At 42.0% G+C, this 26,759-nt stretch overlaps 1 protein-coding gene across 1 annotated transcript in view; it reads right to left on the reverse strand.

Moving 5' to 3' along the window:
* Nucleotides 1-23,678, reverse strand: part of lrp2b (low density lipoprotein receptor-related protein 2b) — a 39,749-nt gene extending 16,071 nt beyond the window's left edge. Inside the window, exons 1-52 of the mRNA XM_030754902.1 lie at nt 23,612-23,678; nt 21,817-21,927; nt 21,519-21,641; nt 20,954-21,070; nt 20,758-20,868; nt 19,965-20,081; nt 19,754-19,870; nt 19,273-19,416; nt 18,675-18,791; nt 18,384-18,512; nt 17,994-18,163; nt 17,656-17,879; nt 17,202-17,408; nt 16,914-17,116; nt 16,461-16,601; nt 16,028-16,237; nt 15,691-15,883; nt 15,274-15,399; nt 15,029-15,159; nt 14,774-14,911; nt 14,284-14,562; nt 13,955-14,194; nt 13,726-13,848; nt 13,354-13,470; nt 12,826-13,203; nt 12,040-12,288; nt 11,698-11,906; nt 11,379-11,563; nt 11,050-11,278; nt 10,438-10,615; nt 9,767-9,895; nt 9,417-9,583; nt 9,030-9,173; nt 8,356-8,465; nt 7,840-8,017; nt 7,536-7,749; nt 7,082-7,318; nt 6,772-6,963; nt 6,185-6,657; nt 5,040-5,487; nt 4,750-4,915; nt 4,456-4,614; nt 4,078-4,367; nt 3,731-3,934; nt 3,323-3,565; nt 2,926-3,051; nt 2,721-2,840; nt 2,418-2,549; nt 2,035-2,236; nt 1,639-1,934; nt 961-1,477; nt 242-397 (exon numbers count right to left, since the gene is read on the reverse strand). Of these exons, the coding sequence (XP_030610762.1) occupies nt 242-397; nt 961-1,477; nt 1,639-1,934; nt 2,035-2,236; nt 2,418-2,549; nt 2,721-2,840; nt 2,926-3,051; nt 3,323-3,565; nt 3,731-3,934; nt 4,078-4,367; nt 4,456-4,614; nt 4,750-4,915; nt 5,040-5,487; nt 6,185-6,657; nt 6,772-6,963; nt 7,082-7,318; nt 7,536-7,749; nt 7,840-8,017; nt 8,356-8,465; nt 9,030-9,173; nt 9,417-9,583; nt 9,767-9,895; nt 10,438-10,615; nt 11,050-11,278; nt 11,379-11,563; nt 11,698-11,906; nt 12,040-12,288; nt 12,826-13,203; nt 13,354-13,470; nt 13,726-13,848; nt 13,955-14,194; nt 14,284-14,562; nt 14,774-14,911; nt 15,029-15,159; nt 15,274-15,399; nt 15,691-15,883; nt 16,028-16,237; nt 16,461-16,601; nt 16,914-17,116; nt 17,202-17,408; nt 17,656-17,879; nt 17,994-18,163; nt 18,384-18,512; nt 18,675-18,791; nt 19,273-19,416; nt 19,754-19,870; nt 19,965-20,081; nt 20,758-20,868; nt 20,954-21,070; nt 21,519-21,641; nt 21,817-21,927; nt 23,612-23,678 (9,986 nt within the window). The remainder of the gene's footprint in view (nt 1-241; nt 398-960; nt 1,478-1,638; nt 1,935-2,034; nt 2,237-2,417; nt 2,550-2,720; nt 2,841-2,925; nt 3,052-3,322; nt 3,566-3,730; nt 3,935-4,077; nt 4,368-4,455; nt 4,615-4,749; nt 4,916-5,039; nt 5,488-6,184; nt 6,658-6,771; nt 6,964-7,081; nt 7,319-7,535; nt 7,750-7,839; nt 8,018-8,355; nt 8,466-9,029; nt 9,174-9,416; nt 9,584-9,766; nt 9,896-10,437; nt 10,616-11,049; nt 11,279-11,378; nt 11,564-11,697; nt 11,907-12,039; nt 12,289-12,825; nt 13,204-13,353; nt 13,471-13,725; nt 13,849-13,954; nt 14,195-14,283; nt 14,563-14,773; nt 14,912-15,028; nt 15,160-15,273; nt 15,400-15,690; nt 15,884-16,027; nt 16,238-16,460; nt 16,602-16,913; nt 17,117-17,201; nt 17,409-17,655; nt 17,880-17,993; nt 18,164-18,383; nt 18,513-18,674; nt 18,792-19,272; nt 19,417-19,753; nt 19,871-19,964; nt 20,082-20,757; nt 20,869-20,953; nt 21,071-21,518; nt 21,642-21,816; nt 21,928-23,611) is intronic.
* Nucleotides 23,679-26,759: the final 3,081 nt, after the last annotated feature.

Here is a 26,759-nt window from a genome sequence, read left to right on the forward strand (position 1 = left end):
GGACTGGGAGCAAAAGGAAATGGATATGTGACATTTTAAAGAGCAAACTGCAAGTAACGCCTGACACAATTTTTCTGAAGAGTTTTTAAAAATGTCTTTGACTAACTTTCCTGCTTTTGATCCAACTCAGAAGGCAGAAGTTCTTGCAAAAACATGCCATTGGCTTACAGGAACATGTACACACATTTGGTTTCAGAGTCAGCCATAGATTTTGTGTGTGTGTTTGTGAGTGTGTAAATACCCATATTTAGGATTGACAGCAACAGCACGAGGTCGGCTGACAATATAGGTGTGGTTTTTATCTGTGAAGTGCCCTGACAGCAGTGTCTTCTGGTAGCGCCCATCCAGCTCCATCACATGAACTGAGCCGTAATAACTATCCACCCAGTACAACTTCCTGCAGGAGACAAAAAAGCAAATAAATATATATTTAAAAAAAAAAAATTACACCATTCATGCTTTTGCCTATCAATATCAAACTATGAGATATATATCAGTATTGTTATATAATATATGATGTCTTTTTTTTTTTACAGAACATAATGCAGAAAAAGCTGATTGGGGTAAGCTGGAAATGGTGTCACCATATAGTTTGTCCAGCTGAGCGGCTCCAGCTCAACTATATACAATAATCCATCACAGTCGACTGCACAAGTAACAGAGTTTGCATGACAGCTAAGCAGATGTTGTCAAACCTTGTTTTCACAGTAAGTGAAAAACATAGCTGCAAAGTTGATAAAAATTACCCCATTCATTATTTCTGTATATGGACACATGTGTACATGTTAACTCAGGATATATGTTGTGCTGGGACACTGATTTGCTTGTCAGAAAAAAATAGGAGTAATCATCTGCAAATTTACACATAAATGTATCTGTGACTGACTTCTTGTTGCTTAATAATCTAAGTAGTTATGCCTAACGGATTATTATCAATTAAGTTTCCCTTATTTTACACACCTGCCAACCCAGTCCAGCGCCAGGCCTTCAGCTCCTGCTATATTGCTGTTCACCAGCGTCTCCCTGTTGCTCCCATCAAAACGCATCCTCTCAATCTTTCCTGCCCCTGCATCCAGCCAGTACAGCCTCTTCTCATAGTGATCAAATTCTAACGCCACCACATTGGTCAGGTCCTGCAGGACTATACTTAAATGTGACCCGTCAGTGGTCAAATTGCGGATGTAGTAGCGATTACTGTACAAGAGGTATGGGGCGATGCCGCTGTTCTGACGACAGGTGCGTCCATCCTGTTCGCGGATGTACCCCGGGGCGCATTTGCAGTGGTACGAGCCAAGAGAGTTCTCGCAGATCTGGCTACAGACGGCGGGTGTGCTGAGGCACTCATTGAGGTCCTCACAGGCTTTGCCATCTGGCATGAGTTGGTAGCCTGGGTGGCAGGAGCAGTAATAACTGGTGAGGGTGTCAGTGCAGATTTGGGCACACTTGTGTACCGCTGGGTTGAGACACTCATTAATTCCTGAGGAGAAAAAGATTTGAAAGGGCATTTATTACAAGCAGCACTAAAGTAGGTAAGAAATGTGTGGTGGTGTGGTGTTATTATTATGTGGATTATGCCATTCATAAATCACACAAAAATGTACAACAATTTCCCATTTCCCATTTCTGGTTGCCTCTTACCACAGCCTTTTTCATCGCTGTTGTCCTCGCAGTCCTTCTGTCCATTGCACACCTTATTTGAATCAATGCACTCGCCTGACTTGCACATGTACTGCTGAGGAGCGCACGTGGGCTGGGGCGTGGTGCACAAGCTGTCTGCTTCATCCGAACCATCCAAACAGTCATTCTCCCCATCGCAAATGTAGAAAGCATAGATGCAGGCTCCGTTACCGCAGGTGAACTGGTTGCTGCTACATGTATCGTAAGTACAGCCCAACTCATCGCTGCCGTCTCCACAATCGTTCACACGATCACAGCTATGGAAGAGTAGTGATTCATTATTCGCCTATATAAGAATTTGTTTCCAGACCAGTAGACTCATCTCTGCTTTTATTCAGTCACATGCTTCACACTTACTGGAAGGGGATGAGGATGCAGAGCCCATTGGAACAGGCAAACTCGTTCATGTGGCAGGTCCGGTTGGGGCAGTTCTGGAGCTCATCAGCTGCATTTGCACAGTCTTTCTCCCCATCACACACAAAGCTTAAAGGCACACAGCGTGGGTGTCCGGGGTACCAGGTTGGACAGGTGAACTGGTCAGAATTACAGGTTTGTTGGCCTGCAGGTGATGAATTGATATTAACAAGAGCAAGTATGATGAAAGTGTATATGTATTCTCAATTGAGATGGTGAAAATGAGTCAAAATATCGAGTGGAATTTTTCGAGCTTTGAACGCCTCACACAAATTAAGTACAAGCAGCCTAACGCTGCATGACTAAATATCTAACTGGTTTCTCACCACACTGCAGCTCAGGAGCCTCGTCACTGTTGTCCCAGCAGTCATTGTTGCCATCACACACCAGTGACTCGGGGATGCAGTTCCCGTTGGTACAAGAAAACTGTCCTGGACTGCATGTTCTGATTATACTTTCTGCATAGCAACAAAGAAACAGCAATCCTCACATTTGACAGTGTGAAAAGAAACAGCAGCAAATGTGTCCCCCTTATACAAAACATGAGTCACTAAGCAAACGATACCTAAAATATAAAAGTCTTACAGTTTAAGTTGTACCTATCAGCTGTGCGAATGCCGAGTACTCACCACAAGAGGAAGGTTCATCTGACCCATCACTGCAGTCGCTGATGGAGTCGCATACCCAAGATTGAGGGATACATTTTCCTCCATCACAACGGAACTCATCTGAAGCGCATGTACGCCCCGCTGTAACACGCAAAAACAATTTTGCATAGGTTTAGATCTTTGTTCATGTGCAAAAGGCATTTCTCTCACTGTGTGCCCAGCTTACCACAGAAGAGAGGATTCTCATCGCTGTTGTCCCCACAGTTGTTAAAGCCATCACATAAGCTTTCAGGGTAGATGCAAATGTTAGTGGTGTCGCACTTGATCTGGCCTTCGGGACATATTCGATCAGCTAGAGAGATGTTGGAAAGACACCGGATCAGATCATATGGAGGCCACTGGCAGTCCTTTGACACTACATACTATTATTATTTATTTAGCAAATAAGAAATCATTTCAGGTGTGAGTACAGCCACAATACTTGAATTGGTTCAAGGAAAAGATGAAGAAAACAGGGACTGAAGTCAGACAGACTTTAATGCCCCCCATCCCCACCCCCCACCTCCACTCCATCCACCCCTATGATCAGTCCATTAGTCGATAAAAGTCTCATTATTACTCACGGCAGTTGATTTCGTCAGATGTAGCGTTGTCTCGACAGTCGTTGTAGCCGTCGCAGACAAAGGCTGCACTGATGCAGCGTCCATTAGCGCAGGTGAACTCAGTAGTGGGGTTACATGTGGGGAAGGGGCAGCTCTGCTCATCACTGTTGTCACCACAGTCATCTGTGTAGTCACAGGTGTAACTCAGTGGGACGCAGCGACCATTGTCACAGGTGAAGTCCAAGGCTGAGCAGGTGTGGAAGGCTGAGGAAGGGTCAAGAGGAAGCAACTGTTATAATCTAACAGTAGAATGAGGCTGCAATCCTGTGTTAGCAATATAACAAAATTCCAGCAGGAATTTAAAAGGAAAAAAGGGAGACTTGTCTAGAGAAATTGCAGCTATATAATGAAAAAGTGCAGATTTCTCACCACAAACTGTCTCGCGCTCATCACTGTTATCGTGGCAGTCATTGTAGCCGTCACACTTCCAACGTGTTGAGATGCAGTTACCATTAAGACAAGTGAACTGATCTTGCTGACAGCGTTTCCCAGTGTCTTCGATACAGTCTTTGCCATTGTTTGCCAGATACCACTTCCCCTCATGAGGACATTGGCACTCTGGGCCGACAGGACCTGCAGGTGGAATTATGAAAGATAAAATTTAAAAATGCTGATGAACCATAGGGAATACAGATAACTGAGCCAAAGTTCCTTGTATAATTGCTGTCTTTTTCCTGTTGTCTGCTCTAAAAGTGCATCAAAAAGTCTGCTCTTACCAGAAACACAGACATGACTGCAGCCTCCATTGAACTGCTGACAAAAGCTGGAGCAAGTCTCCTGTTTAGATTCAGCATAAATATGAATGTCATTTGGTCGGTACTCCAGATTCTGGGCTATCACTGTGAAGCCAGAGCCATCGTTCTTTCTAGCCCTAAAGACACGTCTTTCAGTCCAGTCGGTCCAGAAGATGTCTTGCTCATAGACAGTCATAGCAAATGGGAATGTGACACCTTGCAGGATCACTTCTCGGTTTGCACCAGTCAGGGTGGACCGCTCAATCTTGTCTCTGTAGGAAGAAATGGGAAAAAAAAGAAAATCTGCTTCAAAACCTGTCTCTCCTACGTTTTAATTTATACTGGAATAATTGGACATACAATGAGGAGTCAGCCCAGTAGAGCATCCTCTCCTCATAGTCTATAGTCAGTCCATTGGGTGTTGTGAGGCTGCTGTTGATGATGGCAGTCCGGAAGTTTCCACCCAATGTGGCCCTCTCAATCTTAGCTGGAGAACCCCAATCAGTCCAATATAAGTAACTGGAGAGAGAGAACCATCAGACACAGTAATAAGGGGGAGCTCAAGGTTATACTTGATAGTGCACCTTTAATATCTGAAACCTATCTTCAATCCTTGGACATTTCTTTATGAAATATTAGTTTGCTGCTTTTTACCCATAGCATGGATCCACAATGATGCCTCTGGGCCGGTTTGCAGGGGCTATGATGGTGCGATTCCTCCCATCTACTCCGATCGACTGGACATTACATTTATAGTAGTCAGTGAAGTAGAGACGCTTGTTGATCCAGTCATACGCCAAACCCTCTGGATCATCCAAATCTAAACAGTGTTTAGAGGATTGGATTTTAAATAAAATTACAAAAACAAACAGCAGAAAAAAAAGATTATGAGGAAAATTAAAAAATGACATTATGAATGTTAAGTGTGATAATGCTTAACTCACCTGAGACAATAGTGACAGGCGGGCTGGTGACAGATGTTGTGGTGATATAGCCAATCCTGCTCCGACCTATCCCCATGGACTGGGTGAAGAAAATTCGCTTCTCTCTGAAGTCATAATCCAGCGCCATTAAGCCATAGCCCAAGGTCACTGTTGGATAGGGCACGCTATGATCCGCTGGGTCTAACCTCAGGCTATTCAGCGTGTAGTCTGTGGTGAAAATTAGGAACTCATCTTGTCCATAACCACATGTTACTCCATTACTAAGGAGTGACCCATGGGCGCAACCACATTTAGGCTTCGCCTCATCTGGAATGGCAAAGCAGAGCTGCTGGCAGCGTCCGTTGTCTTCGTGGCATGGGTTAAAGCCGACCAGGTTCCCAGATGTAGGCTGGACATGTGTGTCAAAGATGGTGACATCCATCAGCTCATCAAGATTATCTCGGATTACCTGGTACCACCAAAAATTGTTGTTAGGCAGCATAGGCAAAGCATATGTAAAGAATGATCTATAAATGTGCACAACTGGTTCTAACTGCAATCACAAAAACATTTCATTTGGTTGATGTTAGCTCATATTGTTGCTTACAAAATCCCTTTTATAATGTTACAAAATCAAATGCAACATTTCCTTAATTTCCTCAACCCTCTTACCTGCTATTGCCACTATAATATTGCTACTACTGCTACCTGTTAATGACTGCTAAACCACCATGACTCATGGATCCTCTGCTCCCAAAAAGAGGTTTTCTGTTTTGTCCAATTTGAAGAAAGATTATTTTCTGATTCAACAGGATGGTTCTTACAAACCAAAGTCAGATTAGACCAGCACTAGAACTATATCTTAGCTAGTAAACCAAGAATAATCTATTTTGATAAGTGATTAATCCTTAAATTTAATTACTTTTTTCTAAAAAAAAAAAAATGTCATCAAGTGAATTTAATTTCCAGATTCTTAAATGTGAGGATTTTCTTCTTCCTAAACTATCATCAGATAGGATGACAGCTAAGCACTGACTGTACGATGCTGCAGCACAAATTTTTCCACAATTTTTTGACTTACTTTATTTATAAAGGAATGTGCTATGTAAACAGCATCATCACAAAGGATAAAACTGTGTTTTTAATCAGGCAACTTCAGTGTTCACCTCTGGCTGGTCGGTATTGGCTGGGTCCTTACTGGCCTGGAAGAGCTTTCCAAGCCTTTTATCCACCCACAGCATGTAGTTTCCAAATATAGCCAGTCCCATTGGAGATGGATACCGGCTTCCATACCGGATAATCTGCCTCTGTGTGCCATCTATGGCCATGCGGGAAATCATATCAAGAACATCATCTGTCCAGTAGAGGAAGTCATTAGTGTAATCAACTGTTAGGCCACGAGGTGACGCCAGGCTCTCCGATGCCAGAACTGTGCGGTTTGTGCCATCCAGCAGGGCCCGCTCAATCTTTGGTGTCTGGCCATCATCGGTCCAAAAGAGGTAGCGGAGTTTGGGGCTGACAGCCAGATCCCGGGGCTGGTCCTCAGAGGATTTAATGAGAATCATTCGCAAGGTGGTGTTGATGGCCATCACCTCCAGGTAGGTCTCGGTGTTGTGAGCATTGGTGAAATACAAGTTATCTAAAAAAGTGAAGAGAGAAATTCTACATTATTTTTGTAGTCTTTACATTTTATATCAACGCTAGTAGAGGTGGATGAATTAAATGGTTGGTGGATGGTAGATCCGCCACGTACTTGCAATCCAGTCAACAGCCAGGCCGTGAATGCCTCTTGTGCCAACGCCTGAAGGGAGGACTCTGGTGTAATGCCCTCCATCAGTTTTGGCCTTGAAAATGCCCTTGTACGAGGAGTAGGTGCCGTTCTCAGTCCAGTATACATAGCCAGATTGAATATGGGCGTCCAGCTTGTTATGAATGGTATAAGATGCTGAGAAAAATATCAGAGACCACCTTCGATTAATGTAAAGCTGATAATTATAGTCTATGCTACATAATATAAAACAGGCTTGAACTTCATAATTCAAAACAATAAAAAGCCAACATACATCCGCCAACAGGCACCATAGCCTCAGAGTGGTCAGAGCTGTTTATGTGGAAGCCACGGATATACGTGCGGGTGGAGACAATGGCAAAAGATTCATACTGTTCGCAGCGGGAACCATCTGCAGATGGGTTAAATCCTGTAGTGCAGGCACAGGTCTTCTCATTGCTGGGTTTGGGCAGACAGAGGTGCGGACAGCCCCCGTTGTTGGAGCTGCAGGCATTGGTGTTTCCTGCTGAGTCTGAAGAGACAGAGTTGTGGAGGATAGCATGGCTGGATCACACGAGCGCTTATTTGACTGGAGAATAAGAATTTTTACTAGATCTTCTCATTTTAAAAAGGTTTGGCAGTTTCCATACAAGTGATTTTTGCACAGTGCAGAACCAGTGATTTGGAACAGGAGAAAATCTTTACATGAACACCTCTGGATTTATTTAAAAAACAGTTAATTCACGTACTGTCTCTTGCGTGCACTTTGAGACCATGGAGGCCAGTCATGCCGCTTCTCATCACCACCATATTGGCACCAGTGTCCTTGTCCACCCTCTCAATGACCTCATAGTCCAGGTCAGTGTAGTAGAGGTGGTTCTGGTAGATAGTCAGCCCCCATGGGTGGGACAGGCCACTGACCACCATCACACGGCTTTCTCCATCCATAGTGCCACACTCAATCTGGGAAAATGAGAATGGAGAGCAAATATTAAAGTAAGTGTCTACATTTTTGGCTAAAGTCTACATGTTGAGCAGGTAACCTGTACACACCACCCCTGTGCCAGCCACACCCCAGTACAGTTTCAAGGTGGAGATGTCAGCAGTGATAAATCCTATTTTGGCCATGTTGTCTGTGTAGAGGTTCTTGAGGTTTCCTCCATCCATGTCAGCGCTGCCAACCTTTGGAGGAACTCCGCTGTCTGAGCCTTTGTCCGTCCAAAATAACTTTCTGTGGAGGGAAAGTTTAAATGCAAGAAGTGATGAGATTTCAGTGAGTCATTCGACCATCACATCACAGGAAACAAAAATGAGGTGCTCTTAAGTCTTAATTTTAAATTGCATGAGAGCCATTCAATTAATTAATGGTAGTGAGGGCATTGTCTATTGTGTCCTTCCAGTGCCAACTAAAAAGCATTGATCACTGTTATTAGAAACAAATGAGTAAGGAAGAATACATTTAGCTAAATTGACACTGATTTGTTCAAGTCATTATTCTAGTCATGCTACTGAAAGACAAAAATTTGTTTTTTTTTTTTCTTTCTTTTTGTTTTTGAACACATGCTTTACCCTCGGGCTGGATCCAAAACGATTCCTATGGGCTCCCCTGCCCCCTCTGGTTTGCCGTTAGAGGTGATAAGGGTCTTCCTGTAATGCTCACTTCCATCAACACGGATAACCTAAGTGAGACATTTGTTTTATTTACTTCAATGCTGAAAAAGGAAAAAAAAAAAAAGATGAATGATGAATGCCCTAAAGTAGTAAATGATAAATACTAACAAAGCACAAAAAACACAATCTGCAGATTAACCGAACAAAAGTTTAGCAGTAAAGGGGGAAAAACTGAAATCTGTTCATTGCAGTTTGTTCTAATAATTTGGTAAATTAAACTTCTTTATGGGCCAAACCTTCAAAATGTAGTCTACTGTAAACAATTAACAGAAATGGAGTCAATGCAATGCAAAAAAAAAAAACCTAAATTTAAAAAATAGTCCATAAAAAAAATCTTTAATAAACAATTGAGAGTGATTGTGCTATAACAGAAAAAAGGAAAGGAGCATATTTGTTTAAGGGTATTTTTGGTGGTTAACACAACATCATACCATTATCTGTAATTAACCTTTTTCCCCCATTATTTCTTAATGTCTTATAATTCACGAAGTATTTATCACCCGAGCCTCGGTTTGGCAGTATCTTATCAGTGATTAATGATCAAATGACTCTGTGTTTCAAAATGTGCTTACTTCAATGCTTTTAGCAGTGGGATTGGTGTAATACATTATTCGGCTTAACCAGTCAAAAGCCAGACCAGACGGTGAGCCCATGAAAGCAGCCGGAGCAAACTGAGTTCTGTTTGTCCCGTCGCTTTTCACTCTCCAAATTGAACCCTAACATCAGAGCAAAGTAAGACAGAATTAATCAAAAAAGAAATAAAGCTTCAAATGTGATATATAATGTTCTCGCTTTTCTTCTCTTCAACACATTCAAGTTTAACATTAAATACAATTCATACTTAGTATAATTAATTGACTCTAATAAGACATTTTAATTAAAATCTGTACTTTTTCATACTAAAATTCACTACATGTCATAAAACTGCCTCCATTCTTCAATTTAAGACCTCCACTCACAGTGCTCTGCACCCAATAGACAAACTGCTCCTGATCATCAAAGTCAATGTCCCGCCCCTGGCTGATGCCAGACACTGGCGTCATCGCATTGTTGGAAGGGTCTGTGGGATCGAGGGGAATGCCAAAAATCACCGTATCCCTAACCACCATTAAGAAGGGAGTCTCATCTAGAAAGGAACAAAGGGAAGTACAAAGAGGTGCAAAATTGTAAGAGAGTGAAAAGTATATTTGTTCACCAAATAATTTGAATCATAAGTAAAAAAAAAAAAAAATTCATCATCACTGATCTTGATTTACATGGTTAAATTCTGTGAATGCTGGGACAGGGTAATGTGTAAAAACAAAATTACCTTTAATACAGGTGCGTTTGTCGGTATCCAGCTTCCAGCCTGACTGACAGTGGCAGGCGTAGTACCTGGGTCTCAGTGTTGACAGCAGGCACAGCTGAGTGCACAGGTGTTCACTGCATGGGTTGATGGCTAAACACAAAACCAGAGTCACTTTCAAGCTTTAAATGGCATTCGTCAGACTGTTACATTTGTAACATTAAAACAAGAATTTGGTGGACAAACAGATGACAAATTAAAGGAAGAAACCCTTTCACCCTCACAACGAGGGGATCCGGCCCTCACAGTCAGCAGTACTCAACCAAACTGAACACCTATGGGAAATTTTGGATTGTGGATTGGATGTGTTCTACATCATTATCAAAACACAAAATAAAGGAATATTCTTTTGGAAGAATGGTATTCCGTCCACCAGAAGAGTTCAGGAGACAAAGCCAAGTTTCACTGAAGGTTTCTGTTGACCAGAATATACATTTTTCCTTTAATTTGTCATCTGAGAGCAGTCCAAAGATTTGGCTCCAGAGAACTCTAAAAAAAAGTCAATATATACTGAATTATTACAGACATAACATGCTTTTGCAATACTTACTGTGCATCAACACATTTTAATAGACTTTCCAAAGCTATCCAAAGTAAAGTATCCAAGTAAGATTTGCTATTTATTTGAAAGCTACCTGCGGGCTGTTTGAGAGGATGATTCATAACGATGCCCATGGGCTGGTAGATATTGTTCATCAGAGTGGTGATGTTGCCACCGTGGAACTTGTTAGTACTCATCACCTTGCTGGTATAGTGCTCTGACCAGTAGATTTTGTCCTCAAAGATGGTCATGCTATATGGGTGCTGGAGAACCTGGTGTTGATTGGACACACAAGGGACATAAACTTAATTTTGTGAAAAAGTTTATATGTTAAATACAAGACTCATCGTATACCAATACATTTATAACAATTTCCTACGGTAAAATATGTGGCAACACCACTGGATTTGAGCTTTCATCATCATGCTGCATGAAGTAATGGTGACACCAAATATCTCAGTCTTAGCCATATCTTAAACATTTAGAATGATCGTGATAAAAATATGTGAGGAAAATAGGGACCAGATCAATAATCAAATATTTACTAACAGAAAATATGAAAACTAAAGAGCTGACAAAGCAATAGTGACAGATGAAATATAAGTAATATAACATTTGCATTTCTTTTAATCAAATGATGACAGGCAAAGAAGAAAGATATAAATATTTCCTCTTTTTACCTAAAAAACAGGAAAACTAAACCTACCAGGTCACTTGCCATAACTTGATATCGGTTGTTGCCGTCATAGTCACAATAGTCAATATATCTGAGGTAGGCGTCTGCAAAGTAGACCCTGCGTGTGGTGTAGTCCAGGGCCAAGCCATTGGGCCAGTAGAGCTTAGTGTTGACAATGACTCGTCTCATGGCTCCATCCATGCTGGCCTGCTCAATCCTGGGGTTCTGACCCCAGTCTGACCAGAACATCAGGTTAGTGCTGGGAGGAATGACAGTGACACAGAGAGGTCAAAGGTGCTAACTATAAAATGAAAAGATGTAATACCAATACAAAATCCCTGTAACATGAATGTACTTACTGGTTTCGGGGGTCTAAAGCCAATCCGCGGGGGCTGGTAATATTTTTACTTAAGAGGACCTTCCGGAAGCGACCATCCAGAGTGGACACTTCAATGTTTTCCATGACAGAGTCCATCCAATACAGATTCCGACCAACCCAGTCCACAGCAATACTCTCTGTTTCCATCAGACCCGTGGAGATCACCTAAAACAACAGGGACACATTGAACATTGAATTTTGCAGTTCAATTTAATATTCAGATTAGAGGGTGAAAAGCTCATTTTGTGGTAAACATCTCTTGGTTTAATGCATTCAGTATCTGCGGCCATTTATTTTACCTCTTGTTTGCCAGTGCCATTCTGGAAGGCGCACCATATCTTCTTCTGTGAGGAATCAGCCCAGTAGATTTTGGAAGTGATGCTGTCGAAGTCTACAGTCACAATGTTTGAACCGCTGATGACTGGACTCATCTGGGGTGGTCTTATGTTGATCCGGTTAGCAATGATCTGGCTACGCTTGGCCACCAAAAGTACAGCTGAAATTGGGTCTAAAGGCAGAAAAAGAACTTGTTTGCTACCGAAAGGGTTGTATTGTCTTTATCTAGTATTTCATCCATTTAGCATTCTTCCTTTGCAGCTTTACTGCTTTATTGTATTGGTACTGCATTGCTTGCTACTTACCCATAGCTTTGCAGGTGCGTCCATCAGGCTCTAGGAGGTAGCCATCTGAACAGTGGCACCTGAAGCTTCCCCTCTCGTTGTAGCACTGCTGGCTGCAGAAACCGGGAATCAGACACTCGTTGATGTCATCGCACGTCTTGGAGTCATTGAGGAGCTGATATCCTGGCTGACATGTGCACTCAGCCCCAAATGGTCCTTGAATGCAACCATCGCTGCAGCCCCCGTTGTTGAGTGAACAGTCATCTTGGTCTACATGAAAGTACATGACAGCCAGTTAGCAATATCACGTATTCGTGCACATTAACCCCTTAACTGGCAGCAAAAAAAATCACCTGAAACAACTACATAACACCCTCTGGTTATTATTGGCTCTGAACAACCCATTTCATAGCCTATTAACCGGCTGCGTCTGGTCCGCGGGCCGAATGAAGTGCATTTATATGGCAGGCTAGACCCGCCCATTTTGACTGACACCTCATTCGGCCAATCATGTTAAGAAATGGGTTTCCCAGAGCCAATAATACTCAGAGGGCATCACGTAGCTTTGTCAGGTGATTTGGTGCAGCCAGTTACATGATTGGCTGAATGACATGTGTCAATAAAAATGGGAGGGTCTAGCCTGCCATATAAAAGGGACTACAAACGGCCCGTCACCGGGCCCTTGCCAGTTAAGGGGCTACACTGCACTACATTTGTCTTGCTGTCTTACTTTATTATTACCCTTAATTCTTTTTTGTTTCTGTCTATCTTGAGGTTTAAGTATTATATATAATGCATTCAACTCACTGCAGATAGGTGACTCATCTGCTCCATTAGGACAGTCCCTTTGGCCATCACACACCTTGACCAGGTCAATGCACACCTGGCTGGTGGGGCACTGCCACTGTCCAGAAGGACAAGTAAATGGAGGGGTGGGGCAGTTTAGTTCATCACTCATGTCGCGACAGTCGTTGTCACCATCACACAACCAGCTCATTGGGATGCATATCTTGTTGGCGCACTGGAACTGGTAGGCATTGCAGGTGACAGGCGAACAGGAGTTGTGTTCATCGGATCCATCCTCACAATCCGAGTGGCCGTCACACTCCCACTCATCTGGTATGCAGAAACCATCGGTCTGGCACTGGAACTCGTCATTGTGGCAGAGGCCTGGACCTCGAGTGGCTGGAGGTGTTGGAGAAATCCAAAAAATAAAACTTCAGTGACTTTCTCTGATGAATTTGAGCAGAGAGTGGAATTCTGAACATCCCTTGTTAACACTGTTGACATAACCAATCTGATTATAGAAAACATTAATCTGGGCAGGTAACATACGACAGCCTTGTTCATCAGAATGGTCTCTGCAGTCAAACGCTCCATCACACCGATAGCTCGAAAGGACACACTGGTCCCCGCTGGCACATGCAAACTCATAGGAGGAACAGGAAAACTCTTAAAGTGCAAAGGAGAAAGAAAAGATGGAAAAGATGAGCAAACAGAAAATAAAGACATCCTCTGCACAGCAGCAAACTCAGTGTACTCAACACAGCAGCTACAATTACTGGCTTGTGGTCATTTGCACCAATACAGCTGCATTTCTCTCAAGGCTCTGGTACAATGTTGCGCCAAAGAGGCTATTAATTCTAAAATTTGGATGCATCACGTATGAGAATGGGGCAGCCTCATTTTTTTTTCACAGATACGTACCACAATCTTTTTCATCCGAACCATCCAAGCAGTCCTGGTCTCCATCGCACACATAGAAGCTATTGATACAGCGATGATCAGGGCACAAGAAGTAGTTGGGAGGGCATGTAGTGATGGTTGAATCTGACAATTGCAAACACAGCTCATTTATCAGTCTTTTTTAAACAGACATGAAACATAATAGTTGTGTGTGCAACAATTCATGAAGAGGTATAAAATCTGGACTAACTGCAGTTGTGTTCGTCAGAGCCGTCCCCGCAGTCATTGTCACCATCACACACCCATATTGTAGAGACACATCTATTGTTGTTGCAGGTGAAGTAGCCGGCCGGGCAGGTGGTGGGGAGACTGGTGGGACAGTTAATTTCATCTGAACCGTCTCCGCAGTCATCCATGCCGTCACAGCGCCAACTGGAATAAATGCAGTGCTTGTTGTTGCAGGTGAAGGCTCGCGGCGAGCAGGTCGCTCCTGTGAAAGGGTTTGATTAATTTAAAAAAATGTTACACAAGTACCTCCTTACGCTACTCCACAATGTAGGCATTTTCTTTTTCATTCACCTGCATCGGTGCAGTTGGCCTCATCAGTCTGATCCACACAATCAACAATCCCATCACAGAGGAAAGAATTGGGCTTGCAACGTCCTTCATCGCACTCAAAGGAGTAGTCGCCGCAGTTGTTGTCAGGCGGGGGAACAGAATCGTCCTTGATGCAGTCCCTCTGATTTGATTGAAGTTTCATACCGTACGGACAGCCACACACTCGGCCGAAGGAAGGAGTTGGAAAACAGAAGTGGCTGCAGTGTCCATTTGGTGATGTGTTACAACGGCTGTTGAAGGCTGTGAGAAAGATAACAAAGAAGCCGTCAGTGGGTTTCTGTATTTTTTTCTTACTGCTTTTGTGTTGCCCTGACACAGCATTCCTTCACTATTCTGCAATACAGAGCTCATTCTCTCATTACTACTAGTCAAATAACCGAGATCCTGGTCCTACGGCACCAAACCTGACTTCTTAGCACCTTGCAGACTTCCTTCCTTTGAGTGAACTTACTGCTGTGGAGGTCAGCTGTATATGCCTTGATATGCATGATGCCGGTGATTCCTTGTCTGATCATAATGTTTCCGCCTCCGTCCCTCTTCCTCATCTCAAATATACCTCCGGTCCTTGTATCAGACACATATAGGTAGTCTACAAGACAGATTAGCATTTTGACTTTCAAGCAGCTGTGTTTGTGTGTCTGCAGAAAAACAGTCCAATTAAATACACTTTGAATAATATTGCGAATGTGTGTACAGTGGAATTCACCTGAAAAAACTGTCAAAGAGTAGGGTTGAGTGATCTGGCCGATGTTGGTAAAAGTCTGCCTGTCACCTCCTTGAATATTAACGTGACTAATCTGATCCAGGAGGGTGTCAACCCAGTACAGCCTGTCATTCCTGTCAAAGAGAAATCCACAAAGGAGCACTGGGATCGAGGTATACACTACATTAGTCCTTAATTGAAGCCAAGTAGATATTCACATAAATCACATAACTGACCACCGTACTTACATGTAATCAACAGCAAGCCCGTACGGCCATCCCAGTGTCGTGTTGACCAGAGGAACAGCATTGCTGCCATCAGTGAAGCTTCTCATTATAACTGCTGGACGATACCAGTCAGACCAGAACAAGAAGCTGTGGATTAACATTCAGTTGGACAAATGTTTGTTTAGTATCTTTGAAACATAAAACAAAATCAGTTTTTGTCTTGAATACAAAGGGCATCGCATGATATTTAGGTATGATTTGTTGTGTCCTGTGGTAGCTGTGGAAGTGCTGTGTACTGTGGGGAATGTGACTTGTTGTGTGAAAGTGGTTTGAGTGGTTAGTAAGAGCAGAAAAATGCTGTATAAATGCAGTACAAACTGAAACCTGCTCAGGCAAACCATTTCTCAGGAGTTATTTGTGGTAAATGTGACAGCTCACCCAGCACTAGGATGCACTGCAATTCCCTTTGGGTTCTTTAGTCCTGTCACAATGTCTCGTCTGGACTTGTCTGTGACTCTGAGGGCCACTATTGACTTGTAGGTGCTTGTGGTCCAAAACAAAACTTTTGAGGTCCAGTCGTATGCCATGGCATCCACTATTCCCACTCTGTAGCCTGTCAAAATCTGCTGAACTGAGATTGCATAAAGTTAGATGAGACCCACGTGATTAATGAAAAAGCTTAATTTGTTGCACACTGTAATGACAGCAAATGCTAACTTGTAAATTTCAGGACCCTTGAATTCTACTTTATTGCCAAAATCTAACAAAAACTCACCAGTGCCGTTGAGGTTCGACTTATAGATGAGGCCCGCGGACCTGTCGTTGTAGAAAAGAGCCCCCTCATTGCCATCAAACTCCACAGCAGAGCCAGAAAAAGCTGCACCGAGACCGGTGAGGGGCAGAGTGACGTCCTCCTGCATGGAGAAGTTCAGTGGGATACCTCGCACTGCCAGCGAGGAGGCCACCAACAAGTAGTCCTTCAGCTCTGCACAAAAAGTGGGTGCCAGCATTTACTACCACAAAATCATGTTGTTTAAATGATGGATTTATAAACTCTTCCAACAGAGATGGAAATGTGAAATTCCCACCTTTAACCTGCCTGAAATGATTGCAATTAAAAAAAAATTTTAAATGGCAAAGTATAACATAAAACACTTCCAAGTGTGTTAGAGACGGGTAAGGTCATTTGGTACTTTAGAGAAACTCACTGAAGCAGGTCTGACGGTCAGAATGGAGGTCGTAACCATGGCGACACTTACAGCGGAAGCCCAAACCATCATTGTCGGTCCCATGACTTAATACACAAATTTGCTCACAGCCACCATTGTTTCTACCACAGGGGTTCATCACTGCAACACAAGACAGATGTCATCATTTTATGACAGCACTGTCATTTCTCAGTATACTATGTAACTATTAGAGATAACACACAAAGTGTTTCTGGTGTTAAAACAAATTTACCCACAACAGGGTTGGTAATTTTGTTTTTTTTTCTTTTGAGTGAACTGGTTCATAATATCTGGAGATTCAGTGTTGCTTTTAAGGCACTTTGAACACCACAAGGTAAGTGGCATCTGGTTACATTAAATTCAAGTGAAAGCAGACATCTCTAAAGCTGTTATCCCCAAAACTGGGTGTCCACTCAGAGGGAATCTCCTTACCCATAGGTTGCAGGACAGGGTGTGAGATGACAACATCGCCTGGCCGGTTTGCAGCACGGTAGAGGAGGGTTGGGTTGCTGCCGTTGAACCGATTTGATCTGATCACACCCATCTTGGTCCAGTCAGTGAAGAATATGTGGTTTTCAAATACAGCAGTTCCAAAAGGATGTGGCGCCTGTGTTCCACCATTGAGGATTAACTTCCTATGTGAAACAAGCACGCCTTAGAAAGAACATCAAGGAGAGTACAACAGAAGGGTGTCGAGAACTTTTTCAATGCAACCGTTACCTTTCCAAACCACTGTATGTGACAGTCTCCACTGTGTCAAAGTGGCTGTCAGTCCAGTAGACCCTCTTGGTGACAATATCAAGGGTGATTCCTGTTGGCATGCCAAGCCCCTTCTTTACCAACTCCATACGATTACTGCCATCCATGAAGGCACGTTCGAGCTTAGCCTGTGCAGTGCTAGCACCCGTGTCTGTGAAGAACATGTAGCTGCAAACCAACAATCAAAAAGCATTCATGTAAAGGGTGAATTTAAAGACATTTAAAGTGATGGAGTTCCTAACAGAATTCTTGCAGAATTGCCACAGTCCTATTATTTACCTACAAATAATCTTTACCTAAAAAAATGCAAATAATGCAAAAGTGAATACTCAAGCCAATTTAAATTTTATGGTATTAAGCATTATTTTTACACTCTGAACATTAAGAAAACCAGATGTTATTTATTTAAACTCACCCTACTGTTGGGTCCAGGGCGAGGCCATGAGGAGTCTGCAGGTTTTCAGCCACCAATGTCACCCGATTTCCTCCATCGAAGTCACACATGTCAATGCGCTCCACCCTGGCCTCCAGCACGTAGAGTTTGAGGTTGATCCAGTCCACAGCAAGATTCTGGACACTCTGAACTGAATCAGTCAGAATCGCCTTAATGTTACCCCCGTTATAGTTGGCAGAATAAACCTGGCAAAAGAATTAAAATGTATTGCATGAATGGATGTTGTTTAAAAATAATAATTATTTTAATAATAATAAAAAGATCATCAAGGATATCATCAGACATGAAACAAAACTGACTTTTTTGGTGTAAGCATCACTCCAGAAGACTTTGTCACTGCGCCAGTTGTAGGCGACTCCCACAGCAGGACCTTTGCCCTGCGATGGCACCAGAGTCCTGACAAAGCGCCCATGCAGATCAGCCATCATCACATCGCCCCCATTGGTGAAAATGAGCTGTGGCAGCCCAGCTGAAAAACACAAAAGTAGAAAATCTTTTTAAAGTATTTTGACATTTGATAGAATTACATAATGTTACATAAATTAACAAAACAAAGGAAAAAGAATATTTGAATACATTTTCACACAGCTGGACTATGGAAAAGAATTCTTCTTAATTTCACCATGTCCAGCTGATCTTTTAAACACCAAAACCATACGCAGGTACTGTGACGTGTACACTCTCTGTACCTGATACATTGGCTTTGCAAACGTGACCTTGCTCCAAGACATATCCATCAGCACAGCTACAGTGGTGTGTGCCAGGGCGATCCTCACACAGCTGGTCACAGATCCCCCAGATCTGGCAGTCATTATAATCTGGGCAACAGAACAAACAGCCATGTTTTTTTTGTGAAGAACATTATGGTGAGGGACTAGAACATCCACACTTTTTAAGGTTCCAAAACTGTGTGCTGTCAGTGTCTGATTTCAGCATACAGAGATTATGTTTTCAGAAAATACATTTTAAAAAGCACTCACCTTCACAGGAACGGGTGTCATTGGCTACAATGAAGCCATCGGGGCAGTAGCATGCACCACCCTGAGGAGATGGGTGGCAGTGGAACTCACAGCTCAAGGCTGAGCAATGTTCCAGACCTGTGAGTAAATATCATACAAATTAACATTATGGACAAATCTAGACTATAGTTAAAGGTTTTAAATGAATCATATTCCAAGAAGCCAGCGTGCCAGGATGTCATCAGTATTGTAATAAGTTTTATGGGCCTGAAAATGACCTGTAAAAAGTTAATATTAAGCCAGATGTATGTGTGAAGGCAGTGATAAGGAATGCAAAAGTGATGATTATATTATCTCAGCAGCTGACATCTGAGAAACATTTATGATTACTCAACACTATGTCTAAAACCCTTACCCCTAAATTTACAAATTACACTAAAGTACTGAAAATGTAGGTCATTCTACACTTGACAAGATCTCGATCACTTCACTTCCCTCTGATTCTTCTCATCAGGTTTTTCGCAGGAATGAATGAGGATGAATGGTAGTGTTCTCAGTGTGGGGCTCAAATGTGCAAGTTTCTCAAATCCATGTTTAAAAATGTATACATGAGACTTACTGCAGGTTTGCTGTGCAGTGTTGTTGGTCTCATCTGTGCCTTCAGGACAGTCGGGGTTTCCATCACACACTTTCCCCACTGGTATGCACATGGTCGAGCCAGGGCATCCCCACTCACCAGGGTAACAGTCTCGGGAGTTACTATCTAAAAAAAACATCAAAAGACTTGTGATTATAAACATACAAATATGGAAACATGTTTACATATTGTTTTCTAATTTCTGGAAAAAATTTTTCATTTGTTAATATATTCTAATTTGAGCTTTAACTCTTGGAGAGTGGAACAAAAAACTTTGTAAACTTGCCCCAGTTCACTGTCAGTGAGCCTGTCCTTCCAACACAGACACATTTAGACCAATCTTGACAATTTTCTTGACCTTCCACTAAAATGCTTTTATTTGAACATTATAACATTGTTAATAATGTTCAAATATTTGAACATTATTAACAATGTTATAAATCAGTCAGTCAGGTTTTCTCACCACATCCTCTCTCATCACTGTAGTCTCCACAGTCATTGAACTTGTCGCACACCCACTGCTGAGGAATGCAACGGCCACTGGAGCAAGTGAACTGGTTGCCACTGCAGCTCTGGTAATCTGAACAGGTAGGTTATAATGGCAGTGTGTGTTTACTGAATATAATATATAAAGTAAAAGGGCCTCATAATCATCCAGTCTCATTCATCCTTACCACAGCCTTGCTCATCGCTGTCATCCCCACAGTCATCCCAGTGGTCACACACAAATGAGAGTGGAATACAGAATCCATTTGCACATTGGAACTGGTGGATGGGACAATGCTGATTTGCTGAAGATAAAACAGGAACTGAATTTACAAGAGGTCCAGTAATATGTTAATTATTAAAATGACTTATGACTCACAAGTGAATAGGTCTCATTTTGGTTTATCAAAATCACGAGGAGTCCAAGCTTATAAAGATCCAGAAGTCCAATGGTTGAGGCTTTATTGCCTTCAACCACCATAGACTGGTAAACTATAATAATGCATTGCTAGGCTATCATTAACTGTAGGCAAAAAAAAAAAAATTAAAATTAAAATACACAATAAAACTAGCTTATTATGTGGCATAGCTATCTAGCTATATTATTTAAAAATAATACGAATAAACACTTAAAAACTTGTTGGTTGCTTGACAGCATGAAAAGTGTCTCTGGAACAAGTCCTTTATGCAACTGGATGAAAAACATTGAACATTATTTGGTGCCTCTTTGTTAGGTCATGCAGGCCCTACCCTTAAGAGGCCAAACAAAAGAAAATGGCTATTTGATATTTTTATACAACAAGATAATACTGATAAAATGTGAATAATAACACATGAGCTATCTGAAAATCTGTTGAAGCAGAAAAAGTATAATTATAAATAATTTTAGATAAATTAACCCAATAGAAAAGTGTTCAATTTGAAAGTGTCAGACGAGAATATGGACGCTTGTTTCCAAAATGAGAAATGTTTTCTACTCACTGCAGTTGTATTCATCAGAACCATCTCTGCAGTCCTGCTGCCCATTGCAGTGCTGTGAGTTGTTGTAACAGGCCCCATTGTCACAGGTCTTGTCAGGGCAGCGTGGATAGTCTGCAAACAACAAACTTACTGGTTCCTTTATTGGGTCTCATAGTAAAGTGCACCATGGTCAGTTACACCTAGATCTAAGTCTTACCACAATTGTTCTCATCAGAGTTGTCCACGCAGTCCTTTACATGGTCGCATCTGTACTTGTTGGGGATACACTGACCCTCCTGGCAGGTGAACTGGTCTGAGCTACAGGTCCGTCCACCTGAACCAAAAACATGGAGCTGGGCTTGTTTCAAAAGGCCACTTAGACTTCTAATAGAGAATGTACTACAATTATATAAATATTTAGTTGTTCCAGAATTCTGTCACACTGAAAGCCGAAAACACACTCTTTACCTTCAACACATATTGGAAAACTTTACACTAAGATAGTTGTAATGCACAGTGAGGTCAGATTTCTTCTAAAAGCCTCTGGGCCTTTTTACCCAGATCACTTCCAAAATGTACTTTTATTCCTTTTTTTATAGTTTGTGTTCCTTTTTAAAATTTTGCAAATAAATTATTAAAGTCTTCATTACTGCACACAAGGAGACATGTTTGTGCTTTCTGATGTTCTTAAACCTTCTGACTGATATGATCACAGTTTTCAGAGAAATTATGCATTATTTCTCTGTTCCTTGACAGCACATTCAAACATTCATTCCGTGTACCGCAGGTTCTTTGTTCATCCGAGCCATCCGTGCAGTCTTCCTCCCCATCGCAGACAAATCCCGATGGGATGCATTCACCACTTGTCACACATTTAAATTCCTGTGAGGTGCACGATGGAGGTGCTGCCACAAAGAAACAAAACAGCTGAACAAGCTACAAAATATGTCATAGAGCTTATGGTTGGCTTCATGTTTCTTTGCAACACTTCACTTTATTTTATTTTTTCATATTATTTCATATAATGCACATGCATTCTTAAAAGAGTTTTTTTTTTTCCTATTTATTTGTGATGCTTACGACAGTTCATCTCATCTGAGTCATCTGTGCAGTCTTTAGTTCCATCACACCTCCAGTCTTTGTCAATGCATTGCCCATTGGTACACTGAAACTCATTGCTTCCACAACTTCCTGCAGAGAAAATACATAAAGACCAAATTTTGTCATGGCTCGTGTGTGCACTTTTGTTAGAAATCATTTACAAGATATACATATAAAATACACTGACTGATAGTTGATTGCTTGATGTTCATGTTGCTTAAGTTAAAAAAAAGAAAAGTGTTTTATAGTTTCCTTGACAAATAAGTTACTGTGTTTACAACAGCTGCTTCCTGTGTGTGCAGCTTCTGAACCTTAAACATGTGAGTCGGCCTTTTGAAGGGAGTTAATTCTTCACCTCAGCAGTCCAAATTATGACCCAGGAGGTTACGAGACCATCATTTCAAACCGATTAAAGAAGTTTAATTGAGCACAGTAATTGCTTACTGTGCATACTTAGCAGAAATGCTAGCAGTTATTGTAATCCTGCTTTTTTTAAAATTACATTTAATTCAATTATTTTGTTTTGATTTCAGTTTGGTTTTGGTTTAGAATGAGTCTGTTTGCTTATTTTTTGAACGGTGGCATGGTGGTTAGCACTGCTGCCTCACACCTAGAAGGTCTGGGTTCAAATCTACCTCGGCCCGGGCCTTTCTGTGTGGAGTTCGCACGTTCTCCCCGTGTTCTCTCCGGTTTCCTCCCACAGTCCAAAGACAAGCAGTTACTAGGGTTAGGTTAATTGGTGATTCTAAATTGGCCATAGACATGAATGTGAATCGTTGTCTGTCTCTCTGTGTTAGCCCTGAGACAGGCTGGCGACCTGTACAGGGTGCACCATGCCTCTGACCCTATGACGGGTGGGATAGGCTCCAGCTCCCTCACAACCCTGAACAGGATAAGTGGAAGAGGATGGATGGTTAATGCTTAGTTTTTCTTTGCAGTTTCAGGCCATTTCAGTGGAAGATTAAGCACAAACACAGCAACTTTGAATGTGGTTGACTCACAGTCCATCCATCCATCCATCCATTCCGCTTATCCTGTTAAGGTTCGGGGGGGGGGGGGGGGGGGGGGGGGGGGTGGCTGGAGCCTATCCCAGCTGTCATAGGGCGAGAGGCAGGGTACACCCTGGACAGGTCGCCATCCTGTCACAGGGCCAACACAGAGAGATGAACAACCTTTCACACTCTCATTCACACCTATGGGCAATTTAGAATAGCCAATTAACCTAACCCCAGTAAGTGCATGTCTTTGGAATGTGGGAGGAAACTGGAGTGCCCGGAGGAAACCCACGCAAGCACGGGGAGAACATGCAAACTCCACACAGAGAGAAGAAGAGGCCTGGGCCAAGGTGGAATCGAACCCAGGCCACCATGCTGCCCTGACTCACAGTCATGTAGACAATTCAATAAGCATAATTCATATTTGTTGTGTTAAATGATTTAACAAAATTAGAACAAACTGTGAAAGACTACAACCAAATATATTTTTAAATATTATTTTAGTTTTAAGTGTACTTTAACTGTACTTTTTGTTTTAGTTCAGTTAATGAATTTTTTTTCATCAGATTTTATTTTTATTTTTAGCTAGTGGTTAACAGTATTGACTTTATATTTTGTCACTCATAGCTCACTTAAAAAAAATTACATTTCGGTGAAAAAAACACTGTTATCTTTGGAAAACAGCAAGTATTTTCCCTTTCATTTTACTCCAGTTTGTTTGAGCAAATAATTTACCTAAAAAAAAAAAAGCTTTCTTGAACTGAAGGATGTACACCTACCTTGAACAAGTTTAATTCCTTGGAACAGCAGCAGAAGAATCAGAAGATGAAGACTTTTACAGTCCATAATTTAATGCTCTATTTTCTTCTGCAGTGCTCTTGTGTATCCCAGTTGTGGCGTTAGTCAGACAAAGTGTGTACACCCATGTTAAATCTGTGCCCCGACTCTCTTAACTCAAAAGAGGTTAAGGAAGAGAATGACTCTGGGTAGGAGATGTATAACCCAGAGCAACCAGCAGAGCAGTGACGTGACATGGAGTAATATGGCTTTTTATGGCTTGCTCTTTAACATAAACTTCATCTAAGATTAACTTTTACTTGTTGGTATGTTGTCGACATCAGCAAGAAAAAGTAACTACTCATATTTGTGACAATATAAAAAGAAAAAAGCTTAGTTGAAGCCAAAGTGACTGGATCCCTTTTTAGGAGCTGAAAGTAGTTATTTCTTCATTCATGTACAAAACATCAGGAGTTTGAAAATTTAGTTTTTGATGTACTTCAAAGCCAGACTGTTTCTTTTCTTTGCCAGTCAATTTTACCTGACTGGTGTATATGTACTCATTCATTTTGTTAGGTTCTCCAATCACATGGCAGCAACTACTGATCTGCTGGGATTTTCCTACAAAACCATCTCTAGGGTTTAAAGAGAACTAGAAAACAGAAAATTGGAAAAAGATTTCCTGTTATGATAAGCCTCACTTTAAGCTGCAACATTCAGATGGAAAGGTCAAAATTTGGTGTAAACAACATGAAAGCATGGATCCATCTTCCCTTATTTCAACAGTTCAGGCTGCTGTCCCATTAGTACCAACTGAGCATCATGTAAACACCACAGCCTACCTGTTGTGGACCATCCATTCATGACCACAGTGTACCCATCTTGGTTGCTTACAGCAGGAATGTCACAAAGCTCCAGTCATCTCAAACCTTTTTCTCAAACATGACAATAAGTTCACTGTACTCAAATGGCCTCCACAGACACCCGATCTCAACAGAGTAGAGCAACTTTGGGATGTTCTGCAGCAACTGTGTGATGCTATCATGTCAGTATGGACCAAAATCTCTGAGGAATGTTTCCAGCACCTTGTTAAGGCAGTTCTGAAGGCATGAGGGGCCCAGGCTGGTATTAGCAAGATGTACCTAATTAAATGTCCAGTAAGTGTATATAAAATTATGGCTTGAGTGATACCTGTTAAATCATAGTCATTTTAAGTTACTTGTTACTTGTGATACACAATGAACAGTATTAAGAATTCCCCCACCACACACACACACACACACACACACACACACACACACACACACACACACACACACACACACACACACACACACACACGTGCGCCGGCACACACACACACACTGAAAGATGCAGCCTATTCAAAGTCAAACTCAAATTACTGTCATATTATTGAAACATTATCAGATCTTCTGACAGCTTCTGCTGGCTTCTTTATTGCATTTTATTACTGCAGTGTATGACCTTGTCAAAGCAATTCTGCTCAGTTGCTTGATAGCACAAATGAGTATTGCTCTGTGGGTAAAATTCTTTCAGAATAAATGAAACTAGAGCCAGAAAGCCTAATGACAAATGCTGAATGAATGAAAGGTCTATGAAAATGACTTTTCTGTCAGATGAATTCTTAAAATTAAGTCTATCCCTGGATTATCCCAGGTGTCAGAGGACAAGGAGCAGGAGCAGGTACTCCCTAGACAGGTCCCTAGTACATTACTGAGCCTTAGTGAAGCTACTGTTAGAGCCAAGTTAATAATGGGACTGTCTGCTCTGATGTTGGGGGGCATCTGCAATTCAACAATCAGATGCTGAATTACAGCAACACAAATTATGTGTTTCTTATTTTCCAGTCACTGAAGCTTGAAATCATGTGCTTTTCTCAATGGTACAGCTGAATGTAGTGACTGTTTTTCTGTTGTTGCATGTTGCTACAAAATCATATTACAGTGGTGTGTCTTACCACTGTATATCTCCACCTCAGACTTTCAGCAGAACTACAGAAATGCTCTGATGATTCTGCAGAGGTTGGATGCATTAATGATGGGCAGGAGGAGGAGTACAGAACACCAGTGGATGATTTTGCAACGTGGTCTGTGTCAAGGCATGGGGGTGAAGAAGTGGACACAGACAGCCGCTGAAGTGAAAAGGTGTTAGTTTATTTACAGTGAAGTATTGGAATGGAATCGTGAAAGGGGTTCCCAGGTGAGGAATCGAGGAGCTTAGGCTGAGCGATGATAGAGGATCTGGGGTTACAGGAGGGAATCCTGAGGGAGCAAGCGGAGGCAGGGTTGGTGAGTGTGGGTGGCTGGCGGACTCCAACACAGGATGGCTGGCGGTGTGGTGAGCGGTGACAGAGGACTAGATGGCTACGGAGCAGACAGGCGGGAACTTCCACAGGAATCTGAGGCAAGGAGCGGAGAGCAGGTAAGTCAAGGGTAACAACAACGTGAAACACACTTAGGAAACGGCCGACACTAACTGAGACTCAGTCAATGATCCAGCGAAGACTGAAGGTCAGCCGGCAGCTTAAGAAGAGCTGCATGATGATCCAATCTGTCACAGGTGTGGAGAAGCGATGCCAACACGTCCGTCCAGGAAGGGAGACCGCCTCCCAGACGCCCACAACATGGAGGAGAGACAGACAGAAAAACACACACCCATATACACACACCGAAAACCCCGGGACATGACAGTCTGGGAGGAATCATTTGACCAGAGAGATAGTGATTGACTACAGAAGGATTGTGTATTGCTAGGTGAGCAGCATCAGAGATGGTGACACTATCAGGCTCTGTGATTGGCTGCAAACTGGAGACTTTTGAAGCTGTGGTGGAGAGAATGACCATGGATAATCCTGACCGCCCACTGCACCAGTGACTGGACAGGCAGACGGGCACTTTTTCCCACAGACTGACTCAGCTCCACTGCCACACGGAAATCCTTCATACCTTATGCAATAACTCATGATAATACATTTTATGTCAGAGAGGCATCTGCTCTTTAATTTTGACTTTTTATTGCCATTTCAAATTCCTTTTTTGCTTTGTTGATTTTGATATATTATTATCATCATTTCAACTGCTGTAACAACAGAGTTTATCAAATATGGGATAAACAAAGTTTTTCTTATTC

The sequence above is a fragment of the Archocentrus centrarchus genome, chromosome 19 (genome assembly GCF_007364275.1).
Source record: "Archocentrus centrarchus isolate MPI-CPG fArcCen1 chromosome 19, fArcCen1, whole genome shotgun sequence".
Classification (NCBI taxonomy): domain Eukaryota; kingdom Metazoa; phylum Chordata; class Actinopteri; order Cichliformes; family Cichlidae; genus Archocentrus; species Archocentrus centrarchus.